Below are 15,401 nucleotides of genomic sequence, written 5' to 3'. Positions count from 1 at the left end.
TAATAATACTTTACCCTGCAGTGATCTGGAGGTTTACTTTATGTGTCACTGCCATTTAGCATGTATTACACAGTCAACACCCCATACTCAAGGACAGAGCAAATGGTGAAAAATCCAGATAATAAAAACAAATATCTTTTCGTAGCCGTTTATTACCTTGATATTTAGGTGTGTGTGTGTGTATTAATTTAAACATCACAATATTGCCAAGGGGTAATGGATTGTTGTTGTGGTGGGGAATTCATGGACTGTCTTTCCCAAATGACATTATAATTCCTCTCTGTCCTTTCTCTGACTTGCTCTCCTGTATACCACTTATCTTCTCCTCTTAGACTTTCTACCCTCTTCATTCTACATTGACCTAACATTACCGTATTCCTCTCTCTTTCTCTCTCTCATCCATGAGCTCAGCTGCTGTGATTGACACATGCAAATTGATAATCTCCTCTGTGGCTGCAGGGATTGGCATGTCTTTTATATACCATAGAGCATACAGGGACTTGATCTGACTTGGGTAGTGTCTTATTTTAGCCTATATTGATTTGTTAAAGGACATTTTGAATTCTGTTTTAAAACGAGTGTAGAGTTTTAAAAGGACATTAGGGGAAGAAACAGGCTCTTCTGTTACTGTATATCGTTGTCAAACATCTGTTTATTTTCAGAGATGGTCTAATGTGGCACCATTTTCAAAGATACATAATCCTAAACAGATTAAGTTAGGCCACTGTCCCATACGTCACAAGTTATGAACATGTGTATTAGATACCAAAAACAAACTGCTGTTGGGGGAACACATCTGAGCTCTTTATCCTCAATATGCTCACTGTGTACAAACATCTGGAGATGCCCGAGGCCGGTGCCAGGCTGTTGTTAGCACAGTTTTCTTCTTCTACCTCGAATCACATTTCCTCCGAGAGAGGAGATTACAATGATAGTGCCAATTGGAGGGAATTCATTTATTTAGAAGAATCAAGTGATTTATTGTTAAATGCAGATTCATTTTTAATCCTGTGTGGAGCACCAATGTAAAGATTTTATCCCATCTATTGCAGCAACAATAACAGTTTATTAACTTACTGTTATTTAAATTACCTGTTTTTTCAATTACTTTTTTTGAGAGATAGAAAGCAGTAATGATAACGGGCACCATTCAACTAAACTTAAAAGTGTAATTTATTTCAGAAACACTTTTTGTTATATTCCATGGAATGCTCTTAACATCCCGATAGCAATGAATACGTTAAATGCTTTGACAATAAAAAAATAAAAAAATACATAAAACAATTACATCTGTGGAAGCCGTGGCACTGGGCTAAAATAACTGGGTGGCCTACCTGCCTGTCAGCCTTCCATCTGTGCACAAACTTATCTCGTGCCCTCATTGGTCATGTGCGCATTTGTGTGTCTTGTGTTTTCAACCACCTTTAACTAACAAACAAAAATGTAACTTCCTTTAACACCCTTTATGTTTTTTACTTTATAATTCGGACCTATGCAGTTAAAAGAAATAGCAGTCAGATAATGAAACAGAAAACATCTTTGATCACGTCCTAAACAGCTAGCTAGATCTCTGTTTAATCATCTGGAGAGAACTGCATTTGAATGATACTGATGCCTTTAATGTGACTTCCATGTGTTAACTAAACTACTACTATGATATGTTGGCAGAACGATAATTTGATGTGCTGTCAAGCTGTGTCGTTTCCATGCATCTCTGTTCTGAGTCTTCCCCTGTCAGTCCACCCTCTTCCTGTCAGTGAGGTCAGAGTCGTCAGTTCCTCCATCACAGCTGTCCGTCTCTTTGACTGATGCCTGACTCTCTCCACTCACAGGCTGGTCCTCTCATCCGTGTCCGACTACTTTGCCGCCATGTTCACCAGTGATGTGAGGGAGGCCAAGCAGGACGAGGTGAAGATGGAAGGAGTGGACCCTGATGCATTGTGGGCCCTGGTGCAGTATGCATACACAGGTATACAGGCTTACTGATCGCCTTTTTTGTGAAAAATATCAGTAGAGTAGTACTTTCAGGCAAACGGCACATACCATAAAGATTAAGGATATTATTTTTGAATCTTTTTAGAAAATTAAATAATTAATTTTTGATCTATTTTCAAAATAAGCATCTTGAGTGCTTCTGACAGGGTTGAAACTGGAGACCAACCAACATATTGTTCACATCAACCTTACAATAACTTTGATTTGGTCAAAGTAACTGAGTAATACAGACATTGAATGGAGCTCCATGTACTGTACTGTAGCATCCCATGTGCCATGCATTTGTTAGCCACAACTTGGGTCAGGATAATCCCATCGGTAACAGACTATACAAAACCACTCCAGCTAATGTTCTCTCCAACATAAGATGTGACATGTGGGAGAACCCTGGATAGTTTTTATCAACTGAAAGTAACACACTTATACAGAATACAGTTGGCAGTAAAACACTTTTCTCATTTTAGAAAGGAATAATTGGCCATTAATTGAACACTAATGGCCAATTCAAGTAAAAATACAATCTTATAGGCTATCAATGGTCATCTTTGGCCACCATCATGTTTTCAATGATAAATAAATGGACTTAGTATGTTCCTACTGCTATGTAACATTAAGGACTTTAATATCCAGTTGCTTGAGTTGATGGCAGTCTGACTCTTGATCTCAAAACCTTTTAAATAACAAAAACTTGGATATAAATGTATTTTTGTTGTCTGTAACTGTCTTACATGTCCTCGCTCTGTTTTCAGGCCGTCTGGAGTTGAGGGAGGACACCATTGAGTCCCTGCTGTCAGCCTCCTGCCTGCTGCAGCTGTCCTCTGTGGTTCAGGCCTGCTGTTCGTTCCTCATGAAGCAGCTCCATCCCTCCAACTGTCTGGGTATCCGCTCCTACGCCGACGCTCAGGGCTGCAACGACCTTCAGAGGGCCGCTCACTCCTACACCATGGTGGGTTTACGGCCAGGCTACATCCCCGGCGATTGTAGAGGCACCTTAAGAAAATGAATAAAAAGCGTGTTTTGGAAAATGTGGTTCTGTCCATGATGATACAGTTTTCCTCCATCAGACTTTGGTCATTTTCCAGTCTTTGTGTGACATTGAAAATGGGTTTCTCATTCACAACGCACAACATACCATTATCGCCACAATGGCAATCTTTTTAGCACAGGGTTGCTATGGTGACTGTGAAATAGCTCCTCCATTCACTTGATTATTATTTTTCTATCGTTGTTCTCTCCTGTCTTAACAAGCCTCTCCTTTACCCTGCCTGCCTCTGCGTGTCTGCATCTGTCAGTGTTACTCTCTTTCTTCCTTTTTTCTCTTGTGGTAATTATTTAGAGAGGTGACTTTATCTAGGTGTCTGCCTTCGTCTATAATTCACTCTCACACACACAGACTCATTAATACACAGCTCACGGGATTATTACTGCCATTATGAAAGAGCCTTACATAAAGTATACAGAGAAGGCTAGACCGTTTTTCTTCCCCCTTTTTTGATTCTCGTAGGTTCTTATTCACTCAAAATGATTTAATAGATGTATTAAAAAAACACAAATGAGAATAGGAAACTATACAGTACAATACCAACTACTGTCGTCACCTTCCTTATGTGAGGCTGACAAAAATACTTAGCATAATGTTGGTAAACTGGGGATATATTTGTACTCCCGGTGATCGTGGCTGCCTCATCTTAATTTTCTCGTTGATAAAGAACAACAAATACTTGTGGATTATTTGATCAGTTACATTTTCAGATTGTCAGAAAATGTAACTTCATTTTATTTATTTTTTTATTAATAATAATTTAAGACATCTTCTGGTTTCAGCTTCTTCATTGTGATGGTTATCTTCTGTGTTTATCGAGTTACTTTATCTATGTGTTTGACTATTTTAAACCAAACAATAAATTTGTGAAATTAGGAAATTAGGAGTCCATAATTAAAATGACTTTTGCAGCTCTACTCTCAATTTCTAAAGAATCATGACATCCTTTGCTCAACCAAGCCCTTTTTTCCGCAGCTTTCCACCCTTCTTCCTCTGACCTTTCTCAAGCCCTCATTTCCTTCCTATTTGCCTCTCTCTCTTCTTGCCCTTTGATCCCTTCTCCACTCATATCTTCCTTTTTTTTCTCCATCTCTCATCTCCTTTTTTCATCTGCATTTCATTATTAATTCATCCTTCCTATTTTAAAATGAATCTGACTCTTTACTTCTCTTCTCTCTACACCTTTTTTATCTCTCTGTTCACCAGGAAAACTTTTTAGAGGTGGTAGGAGGCCAGGAGTTCCTGTTGCTCCCATTGGACGAGATGGAGAGGTTGCTCACCTGTGAGGACTTAAATGTGCCAGACGAGGAAACCGTGGTAACCTCTTTGCTAACATGGGTTAGTCACGACACCACCACACGAGAGAGCCACCTTCCTTCTCTGTTGGCACACATCCGACTGCCGCTGCTGCAGCCACAGGTGAGAGCTTTGTTGAATATTCTGATGTTGTAATTGACCCACTTTAAGCAGATATAACCAATAATGATATAATAACAATGTGACAAACGACAGCGCAAATCAATGTGAAAGGGTTCGCTATAATATCGTTATATATAATCTGTAACTGCTGGCTGTTTAGATAAGTTTGCCATATCAACTTGAAGGTGGATGAAGATGTGTCATTTGTAAATGTCAACTAGTTCCCCTTGTCACCAAGAAGCAAACTGATTATTGCAGGTTTAATAACCACGCGACATGACATGCTGTTGAACTTAAAACCAAGTCAACAATAGCTACAAATGATAGCAGAAACACTGCAATATGTATGTCCTGTCATGGCCAATAAGCAATCTGTTCCAAAGCTTAGTATCAGCACCAATTGGTGTATCGCTTAGTGAGACTACCAATAATAATAGTAATGTTGTAGTCTTCCCCAATCTGCTGCTCTTTTCCCATAGCTCTCTGCTTCCCACTTGTATTCTATACTCCTGACTCCATTTTGTCTTTTTGTCTCAAGCCTCATTTGTCAATTAGAGGGACTATAATCATTATGCTAACTGTAGATCACAACCATAACTCTGTCACTTGAGCCGGTGTGTGTTTTGTTTGTGTATTTAAGTGTGTGCATGCATTCTTTTATCTCTCCTTTCTCCTCTGGTAATGTGGAGAGGGGAGGCAGAACCGCAGTTACATACACAAAAACACACACACCCACACACATGCATGTGTTTTGGACCTTAATTAAGTGGGATGCCTCTCTTAACTGCAGCTAAATTATTTGTTCTCTTGACCTCATTCATGACTAATTTCTCCTACTAAAGAAACCATAGAGATAAAACTCCCCCTGCGCCCTCCTCCCCTTCCCTCCTCTGTGTGTGCGGCCATACATCTTCCAGGTTTGCACTTGTTGGGTATACAGTATGAACATCTCAGATATACGACTTTGCCCTGGTCAGCTGGAATCACAAGCAGCTGTAACATGTAATCAGGCGAGAAGACGGATGGCGCCGGTGGAGAGGTAGAGCAGTAAAGTAGCACCAGAGCAGAGAGCAAAAGCAAGACAGACAAAGAGCTGAGGGAGGATTCAGCCTTTAACAGTATATCCCCCACCAGCACTACCATGCTAAATTGATAAATGAATTAACATTCAGCAACCTAATGATCAGCAACAAACAAATATAGCGACGTATAAACCTCACACAGACAGTTGATCAATATTCATCAACCAATTAGTCAGCTCTCTATCTCGGCCGCTGTGTGATTTCTCATTAAGAGGATGTCAATGTGCCAAATAAATACCCTTTAATCCCTTCTCTCCTTAACCACTGCAACACACTGACACACACACACACACACACACACACACACACACACACACACACACACACACACACACACACACACACATACTCTCTAATCTTCTCTGAGGAGCATCTGTCAGCCATAAATCAGACAGTGTGCACCGAACATATTGACAGGGCAGTAAGTGTTTGTGGGTGTCTTCATCAAGGAGACTACTACAACCTCTTTCTCGGTGAATCAGTTTCTCTTAAAAATAGAAGCAAATGGTTATAGTAACCATTTGAGAAACAGCCCAAACACCAAAAGGGTTAATACATATGTTGAAGTCTTTTTTGCCTATTTGACCGCAGCCTGAGTATTGTAAGGGAAATAAGAGAGTATTAAAGCATAACAAGAATCTACACACCCTTAGGGTGGGAGTATGGGAGTGTGTGTGTGTGTTTGTTTGTCATGTGGTCAAAGCCCATGCTGCAACGCAGAGGAATACTTTCTCGCTTCACACTGGGAGGTAAAGAGAGGAGAAGGTCGCATGCCTGCAGGATTCAGTCTTATCTCGCCCTCCACATTCAGGCCTTCACAGCGTGATGGAGAAATAGCACAGGAGAGGACAAACACGTTTTTCTATCTCCGTCCTTCTTATACACACACACACACACACACACGCACACGCACACGCACACACATGAGAGTCGAAATAGGGTTCACCCTAATTTGTGCCTCAGTGATTGTGTGCAATGGAAGCGAGGATTCACCCTGCCGTGTAAGCTGCTTAACCATTTACCATGCTTGCTTTACTCTCTCCATGTCTCGCTGAGAAAATTGATTTTTTATTCAGTGACCAAATTTAATTATTTGCACTATTTATTTATTTGTAGTGGTAAAAGCATAGAAAAAAAGAGTGTGTAAAGCAACCTTCAGAGGATATAGTGCAGGTTCCTTCAGCTAAATCTTAAAAACAGATTGATTATATTCTGGTCAACAAACGATATTCTGTGTAATTATTAAGATAAGATTATAAGATTATCATGTGATTATTGGTTAAGTTGTCATTTTAAATTTCAACAAAATATCAAAGGTCTGTTATTATACTTCTCTCATATTGAATCTCAGCAGGCATGTCTGAACATAGCCACTTCTGTTCAGCCAACACATTCGGGTATACACACTTCTAATGATGTTTAATAAAAAATCCGGCTCATCTTGAACCTCTACTGCTTTCCATCTGTCAACACACACATACGCAAACACACACACACACACACACACACACACACACACACACACACACACACACACACACACACACACACACACACACACACACACACACTCCTATCTAAATGTAAATCATGTGATTCTTGCCTGCAGGGAAAACTTGCTTCACACCCTGCCTCTCTCACAGGCAGATTTCCTGTGGATGTATTTTAAAGAACAGACTGGTGAATTGAAGTGCTNTCGACTCACAAACCTGTATAACTTCAGAAACTCCTACATACGCCACTTGGTATTCTTAACGACAACGTATCACAAGATTGCTCCTTTCCGACGAGAGATGGAAGTAGAGAGGTCTACGAGGTGTAAGGGAAGAAGTCGTGAGACGAGCCCCAACGACCTACGGACTCGCCGAGGGAGCCTAAGGGGGTAAGGACTCCCTGTAGACCGCTGCGGCCGAAATGTGCGGAGCAGTACGAGGACTCTTGACGAGGCCGGTCTCCTCATAAAACGTACATAATTCTATTTATAGTTATGTTGTACTTACCACGAAAGAAATTACTTCATACTTTTTGACTTTGGAACTTACCCGTTAATCCGCCTATCAGTTGTCACACTTATTTCATCAAAAAAACGTTTGTTTTTACATTGTTTCACGTCTCATAAGAACATTGAAAAAGTTTTACCCTAATCCCGATACAGCCTCAACTAAGTTTCCCTTCAAGTTAACTTTACTAAAATATAGGTAATGACGTCTGTGACCTTGGAATTACATAAGAACTTTTTGTGAGACATGAGAGACACAATTCTAAAGACATTGATCCCTCGCAGTGTGGGGTCATCATTTGTAGTTACCCTAAAGCAGGTACGGTGTAACTTTCTTGGTATTTATTTTAGTAAAACAATAGAGGGATTTTCTAGACTTTCAGTGTCATGTAGTCATTTAGACAAAGCTGTCATGAATAGTTATTGTCACAATGTGTTTTTCGATTTGTCAGACCAATCCAGTGTGCAAGACATACCTGTCGCCTGTTTTAGCTACCGTGTCTTTTTCGTTTCTCCAATTGTTGCCACTTGACGACAATATGAAACGTCCTATGACTCTAACTATATAGACGTGAGTGGAATAGTAAGACCCCGTACGGCACCGGTTATCTTACGGCAGCTGAGTTCTGACGACCGTCTTCTCTTCGGTACGTTTCGCCCGGATGATGTTTTAGCGGCGACCGGCCGAGTAGGCAGCTACGCGACAATAGAAACGTCCGAAGAGCGGGCTCTGTCAGCGACGTTCGTCTAATTTATTCTATTTGGAGCGGTGGATAGAAAAGCGTGGAGTAGCTATCAGACTCTAGTGACGGAAGAGACGGCTATCACCGATCTCGCCAAGTGTACCTCAGGCGCGAGATCGGTCTTCCGTACAGCCTCTCTCCTCGAGCCTGTACCTCCAATCGTTGACATTATGCTAACATTGGCTGAGCGTGGAGTAGCGGGTAGGCCGGGACAGGGTCACGACGAGCACACGAGGCACACCACACACACACACACCGACACACGACACGAGCGGACACGGGGGCGGGGGCGCGCGGGGAGGCTGGCGGCTTTTTTTTTAGCCGACCTCGCGGCTAGGTCGCCACAGCCGCCGTAGCGGGCCCGCCAGGCGGCGCGGCGGCCCTGGACTGAGGACGGGCGCCCCCGATCAACACAACACTCCCCCAAGTTACCGAGAGGGGGCGCCGCGGTCCGCCATACGACTGACCACCACGAGCGGGCCCTCCATACACGGCAATAGGGGTACCCGGTATCTGCAGAACACTCGAGCACGTCTGGTCACGCTTGGTATTTGTTTTTTACGTTAGCACGCCCACCTACACACTGACAGGCACACACACACGCAGCACTACTCTTGCGCCACACGACGCTCTTGATACACTTAAGTCCTGTGTAACTAGTAGCTGGAGCTTGCGTGAACGCGCCGGGCCCCGAAGCGAGAGGCAAACCGATGGAGAGACAGACACATACACCCACACACACACAGCGAACGTAGTACAGCACACTACTACCAAGCAGCAACCGGCACCGCCGACCACGAGCTGAGTGATTGTGAGGTCTGTCCAGAGCCGGCGGCAAGGCAGGGGATCCCGTTGCACAGCCTACAGGTCCCACGCACTGCAAGTACGAACCCCGCTGTGTAATTCTGCGCGCGTAGAAGACCACGACGAGACTCGATAGTGAATCGATGGAGAGTGCGATCATATACTGCGGCGGCCGCACCCGCGACAGGCTATCCGAGGGACACGCACGGCGGCTCTTGTGCTCCACCTGAAGTCAGCGCCGTGCTGACGTGCCCAGAAGAGAGTGAGAAGAATAGTGCCTTAACTGAAGGCGTTGTGCGCTCGCGCCCTGTCAGTCAAGAGAACCATTTACTTAAGGTCAAAAAATTCACGCCTCTACTTTCTTTATTCGATTGAATTGATAAACAGTGTACAAGAGGTGGCGTAACGGCGGCTGGTGTATTTTATCAGCAGATCGCCGTAGTAGAGCCTATAGAGAGGCATCCCAGAGTCTCGACTCTGGGGTGAGGTAACTGCCGCGCGTCGGTCGCACCCCCTCTGGTGTCCTATGAGTTCACGCCTTCTACTCCCCGGGGATCCGAGAGCCAGAACGAAGATCAGAGAGAGAGCTCCTCCGTCGCGTCCTCACTCTTCTGGGTTGCATTGCAAGACGGGCGGGGTGTCTAACGTCCCCAGGGAGACTAGACGCGACCTGTGAGCTGAGCTCTTCCTCGCTCGTGCGATATCCGCCTCTATACATAGGTTCTTATATACAGTCGACATTTCTTCGTACTATTGCTTACAGAGTCATAAGACTGGAGTCAAAGCGGTCATCGCCGTCTCGCTTCTCTCCGGGTGAGCAGTACGGACAGCGAGCACAGCACACGCACACACAACCACACATCACACCTTACACCGCATACCTCTCTACTAGCGCTGATCACACACGGCCAGCAGCCACACACCCCACCGGCCCAGCAGCCAGCTCGAGCGGACACACTACCACACACACAACTACCGCACTCCGGTCCATTGCCGGTGCAGCGGGCCCAGCTCAGACGCCCTCGCCCAACAACCTTCGTCGGTTTGCAACACACCCTTGAGGGTCCCTTCGATTATGCGTGTCAACACTCCATCCACAACTAGATATCGCGTTCTGGTACCTACTCACTTCCACAGCACCTTCACCCAAGCTCTCCGCCATATTGCACTACACACATTATCCAATGCAACCTACCCGGCGACGCTGTCCCAGCGTCCGCGGTGGCTAGTTAGCGCCTACGCGTGCCAAAACGGTGAAGGGTACGCCCCATGTGGGGAGCGTCCACCACCCTCCTAAGGAGCAGCCCTGAGAGGCGCCCGACCGGGCGCGGCCGCTACAGGAGGCGCGCCACGGGGCGCCGCTGGCCGAGACCTACGCCCGAGCACCTTCGAGCCGCCGCTTCCCGAGACCCTCACGCACAGCGGTCCGAATGGTCGGTAGGCGGCAGGGGGATCGGCGAAGGGAGCCACCCTGGTCCTGTCCGCAGGCGCGGACGTGTTGCCGGCGCGCGAGCGGTGCAGAGAGGGAAGCCACTCTACTGCGCACGCACGGGACAAGGGAGCGCCTAGCGCGCTCGACAGTGGCCCCGCTGCACACAGGACGTCCGCTAGGTTGCGGAAGCAGATGTGGCAGTATGAGGGACGACACAAGTGGACGGAGTCAGTAGTGTGATCGCGCAGATCCAACACCAACCGCTCTTAAGCTTCTCTACCTACAGGTGGCTAGGCTCAAGTCGGTCGGTTCGTCGTTCGTACGCGCTCCCCGCTCCGATTTGCGGACAGACAGGTGTAACCTTCCCACCTTCGCCGGTTAGGTCCCACATGGCGTACTCACCGTCTACACCCCGTACACCGACAGGGCGTCCGTAGGTTCATTGTTTGGGTGTGGTGGTGTGTGTGTGTGTTGTGTGTGTGGGTGGTGTGTGTGGCTGTGTGTGTGTGTGGTGTGGTGGGTGGTGTGTGTGTAGTGCGGTAGTGTCCCGTAGTAGGGTTTGTGTGGGCCTAGCGCCGGTTGGTTGTCTTGCTTGCCTGGGTGGTGTGTGTGTCTGGTGCCCTCGCGTCCGTCGGTCGACATCGACTCTTCCACTAGTTCCGGAGCGTACAAGTCCGCACCTGCCTCCTCGCGTGGTGGCCGGAGACCTACAGAAGTAAGGAGAGGGGTAGAGCAGAGTACAGGTCCGCCAGTGAATCCTCTCCGTGGCATCTACTCGTGACACTCCGGCCTCGCTAAGCGTCACTAGAGAGATTCCAATCGACTACGTTCGTTATGGGAGCCGTCTCGCTGGTCGCTCTTGGAAGCACACCTCCGGGAGAAAGAGTCCCCCAGACCGGCTTAGCGACGAGCCCAGCGGTGGGCACCTCCATTTTTACGCAATTCTCGGGATAATATCACAGAGATATACGCACGCTTCTTTCTGTAGATACTTGAATCATCGACACCGGGATGTCTTCATCGGAGAATTCATACACGCACAATCGTACATCACACAGATCGTCAATCAATAATTTCCGATATTCTCTACATGTACTATTCTTCAAAGGTAACTCAAGCCAACAGCGCTACACGAAAATAAATATTCGATTAGAGTCTCCGCAATGTCCCTTCTCTTCGGGCGAGCGACCGAGACACACGCTACACCGTGCGTCGCCTGACACTCCAATCATCTCCGCAATCTCAGCCCCCGTTCGAAAGGCTTATTAAGGGCGAGATAATGGCTCTCTCCCTTATAACCCGCTACATGACGCGGTGGACATCTTCCAACATAGGAGCGCTCGCTGCTGCTCGACTGGCTCTTTTGTTGCGACTCGCGTGTAGGTGTGGGTGTGGTGTGTTTGTGGTCGTTGATATGATTGCTGTCGTCGTGTCGCTGTGTGTGGACGGTCGGTTGCTCTGGTCAGCTCCTTGATGGGCGGATGTCCGCGTACAGTATTGTGTTAGGGGTAGGTGGCGTAGGTGGTGAGTTGGTGGGACGTGTGTTCGCTCGCGCCGTGCTGTCGAGGCGCTAGTGGTGGGTTAGATTGGGTGTGTCGTGGGTCAAGAGCTTGTTCCGTCCTGGGGGCTCGGTGGTGTGTGTGTTAGCTGCGTCAGTGTCGTGCTGGCTATCGGCTCACGGCGGACGCCTCAGCATCTGTGCAGTATGTGAACTGGAATTTATCTGTAGAAGCAAGAAGAGAGAGCCCGCCGAACTCCACCTCCGCGGCGGGCGCCCCACGTCTAGATAACTCACTTGCGAGCATTCCGTGCATACATCATCCTGCTTTTATGTTGTTCGCGTACTTGTGGATCGAATTTATCATCCTCATCTCTCACCGACAGTAACTTGCCGTCATAACTATTAAATCTAGAGTCGCGCGTGAAGGACGTTTCCTAGGATTCTCATCTTACCCGCTTGTGCTGCCGCACGAAGGTCGGGTGACAAAATTCTGGTATATATAACAGACAAACGACACCCCAGCCTGCGCAGAACTCGTATAAACACGCGCTGGATAGCGTATGTTGCAGCACCTGGGTCATCTCGAGCACGACACGAATCGAAAAACAGGTCTTGCGGCCATCTAACCTCGCCCCTAAGCTTAGTGTACGCGAGACCCCTATCGACAGCTTTTTGTTCCTAACCATACAACACGCTGAATACATAGTGATCCTATGTAAGTGCTCTGACCACGATAGCATCCACATGTTTGTACTAAATAACCATGCTTTGCTAGGGCCAGCTCGACCCCTCGGGGCCCCCCTCAAGAGAAAATAGCAAAGTAAGTTACGGTAACCCTTTAGGCTGACCGAAATACTCCCAGACACCAGGTATCTACTCCCGCTTCCCGCGGGGACGTGGTATACACATCTCTGAGTGTGCTCCTTCGTTCTCCCCATGTCCTCCACACCAAAAGGTTTCTCATGTACATTCCAGGATCAGACACTCATTTAACTAATTTATTAGGGTAAACGATTAAGGCGTACGCTATTAGAGCAGACGTCTAGTCTGAGGCCTGATCGGGGAGGACATAGGGCGGTCAAACCATAGTTCCTAACAAGAATTTCCTATAATGAGAACGTGAACAACATGTAAACAAACCGTTCAGGAGTCGTACCGGTGCAAGACTGTAAGGCACTCCCAGCTCGCTTATCGACTATTGCAGAGCGCGGCGGCATGGGTATAGCGTGCGCCAGTCGCTTGAGCGACATAACAAGGTCTAAGATTTAGTTTCCTCAAATGTCAAAAAATTATCGAAGTAATTTTACTCTTATTCAGCGAGCCGTGTTTAGTTAATACTTAAGCTCATAATTAATCAAAATAGACATCATTTATGCTCACGCCTGCGTCGTCTCTCTCAGGGAAGACGAGCCCTTTCGTAAGGTCGCCCCTCGTCCTCGCGCCCAGCTGCTCTCGACCCGCACAATTTTCGGCCCCGCAGTCCGGGTCACGTGACCAGCGCGAAGCCCTCCACCCGTAGCAGGGCACCCCGGGGAAGGAGAGAGGCGCGCACGCCTGAGAGAGCCCTCCTGCCGTCGGCGAGTCCGGTAGGTCGCTGGGGCCTCCGGCTCTCGTCGAACGAGCGTTCTATCCCTTACACCGCAGCGTAGAGGCCGGACCGAGGCTACGCTCAGCTACCTCGCCCGAGCCCATCTCCTGCGCGTCCCCGGAAGGGTAGCAATCTTGCATGCAACGTTGTCGCCCTAAGAAAATTACAAAGGGGCGTATCGTAGGAGTTTTTCTGAAAGTAATCAGGTTGCTCGGAGTGCGCTGACGCGGACCCTGACGCTACCGAGTGAGGGGGCCTGCGAGTGCGGCTGGTGTAAGTCTGGCGGCCATAGGAGGTACTGGAGGTAGTGATCCGAGAAGGGTAGCTCTGGGGTGAGGTAGTAACTGAAACTTTGATGAAATGGCAGCCCCTTGAAGACACATCGGTTCACGTACCCCTCAGTCTGACTAGTTTTCCTCTCGGTCTCGCCCCTCTCCGACCCCGTCGAACTACGAAAAGTTCGTTAATGAACTACCCAAATAAATAACATACTCTCCGAATCCCCGGCCTCTTAAGCGAGTTTATGTTACAATAGGTCTCCAAGTCTCCAAGCGCGTTGCAAGCCTGGGCCAATCTCAACGGTAAAGTTAAGACATTTTGTCTTGAGATGGGTCCCTGGTGCGACATTGCCAAATCCGGCGTCAAGTCTCTAGCCTTACTTAGTTGTAACACCGTATTCGTTCATTCTTACCTATTTGGGTGATGATAGGTCGACTGAAGCGTTATCCGTTCCCGCGAATCATTTGTGTCCCTCTGGTCTTGCGGAATCTCGTGCGGTCGTCGGTTCTCAGATTGTCACCGCAGCCACGCAGTGCAGTCCTTGTCACAACTTGACTATTTGACCCAGTTTCAATACTGCGGAAACCTTCTATAAAGGCTTGCCGAAAGTGATAAATGAATAGGGGGGCGGAGAGGAGAGGAAAGAGGAGAGAGCCTTGAGGGAGGAGGCTCGTGGTAGGCTAGATGGTTGTCGAGGGAAAGATTGTGAGTGCGAAACGTGAGAAACGACAGTTTGATGGAATTATGGTGATTGGGGCGATGGGGGATGGGTGTGGATCAACCGTGGGAAAATGAAACAAACAATAAGAAAGAGAATGGAACGACACTTCTTCGAAACTCTAGTCCTTTTTGCGATATCATCTTATTGTAATAATATAATACATAATAATATACAAACCCCTACAGAACCATATATATATTTTTGAGTTATTAGGTATCAATGACACTTCAGTGTCTCAGCTGACTGCATGCTCACCTCCCCCCGACGCTCCGACCACATCACCCCTATCCTCCATGACCTCCACTAGCTCCCCATCAAACACCTCATTGACTTTAAACTCTTACCGTGGGGGAAACTTCTGTGTAGCAATGCAGTGGGAGTCACTGACTCAAAAGGAGACACGGGGAGAGCTGGAGCTTTGATGTCAAATACTGATGGTTTATTTAGGAGCTTCGGCCGGAGAATTCACAAAACAAGTCCAGAGTCAGAGGTTCCAACTTCACGGTAGAGTTGCCATTTCAATTCTGAAGAACTCTACCCCAGACCCATGTATTTAGCTAGTTCAGAGAGAATAATCAACATTGTGCATAACAAGGTAGAATGATAACACCTCTATCAGCTGACGCCAACAGGCAGGAACAGGGAGACAGAACGCTTAGAGCACAGCAGCCAAGGTTACAGGTGCGTGTGCTCAGTCAGGACAGTTTGAACTGATAAACTGGGTCAAAGTTATGGACCTTGGAAGATATTTCCCGAACGCTTACTATTCACTTTCCCCCCCCCCCTCTCTCTCTCT

General features: G+C 47.0%; 1 protein-coding gene across 2 annotated transcripts in view; it reads left to right on the top strand.

The window, feature by feature from the left end:
* klhl5 (kelch-like family member 5) overlaps nucleotides 1–15,401 on the top strand; it is an 81,660-nt gene that overhangs the window by 13,266 nt on the left and 52,993 nt on the right. For both annotated transcript variants that reach the window (XM_010778005.1, XM_010778004.1), the window contains exons 3-5: nucleotides 1,833–1,969; nucleotides 2,745–2,941; nucleotides 4,244–4,456. In XM_010778005.1, coding sequence (XP_010776307.1) covers nucleotides 1,833–1,969; nucleotides 2,745–2,941; nucleotides 4,244–4,456 — 547 coding nt within the window. The remainder of the gene's footprint in view (nucleotides 1–1,832; nucleotides 1,970–2,744; nucleotides 2,942–4,243; nucleotides 4,457–15,401) is intronic.

This window comes from Notothenia coriiceps, unplaced genomic scaffold, assembly GCF_000735185.1.
Source record: "Notothenia coriiceps isolate Sejong01 unplaced genomic scaffold, NC01 NC01_scaffold00018996, whole genome shotgun sequence".
NCBI lineage: Eukaryota > Metazoa > Chordata > Actinopteri > Perciformes > Nototheniidae > Notothenia > Notothenia coriiceps.
This window is presented reverse-complemented; position numbering and strand designations above follow the sequence as displayed.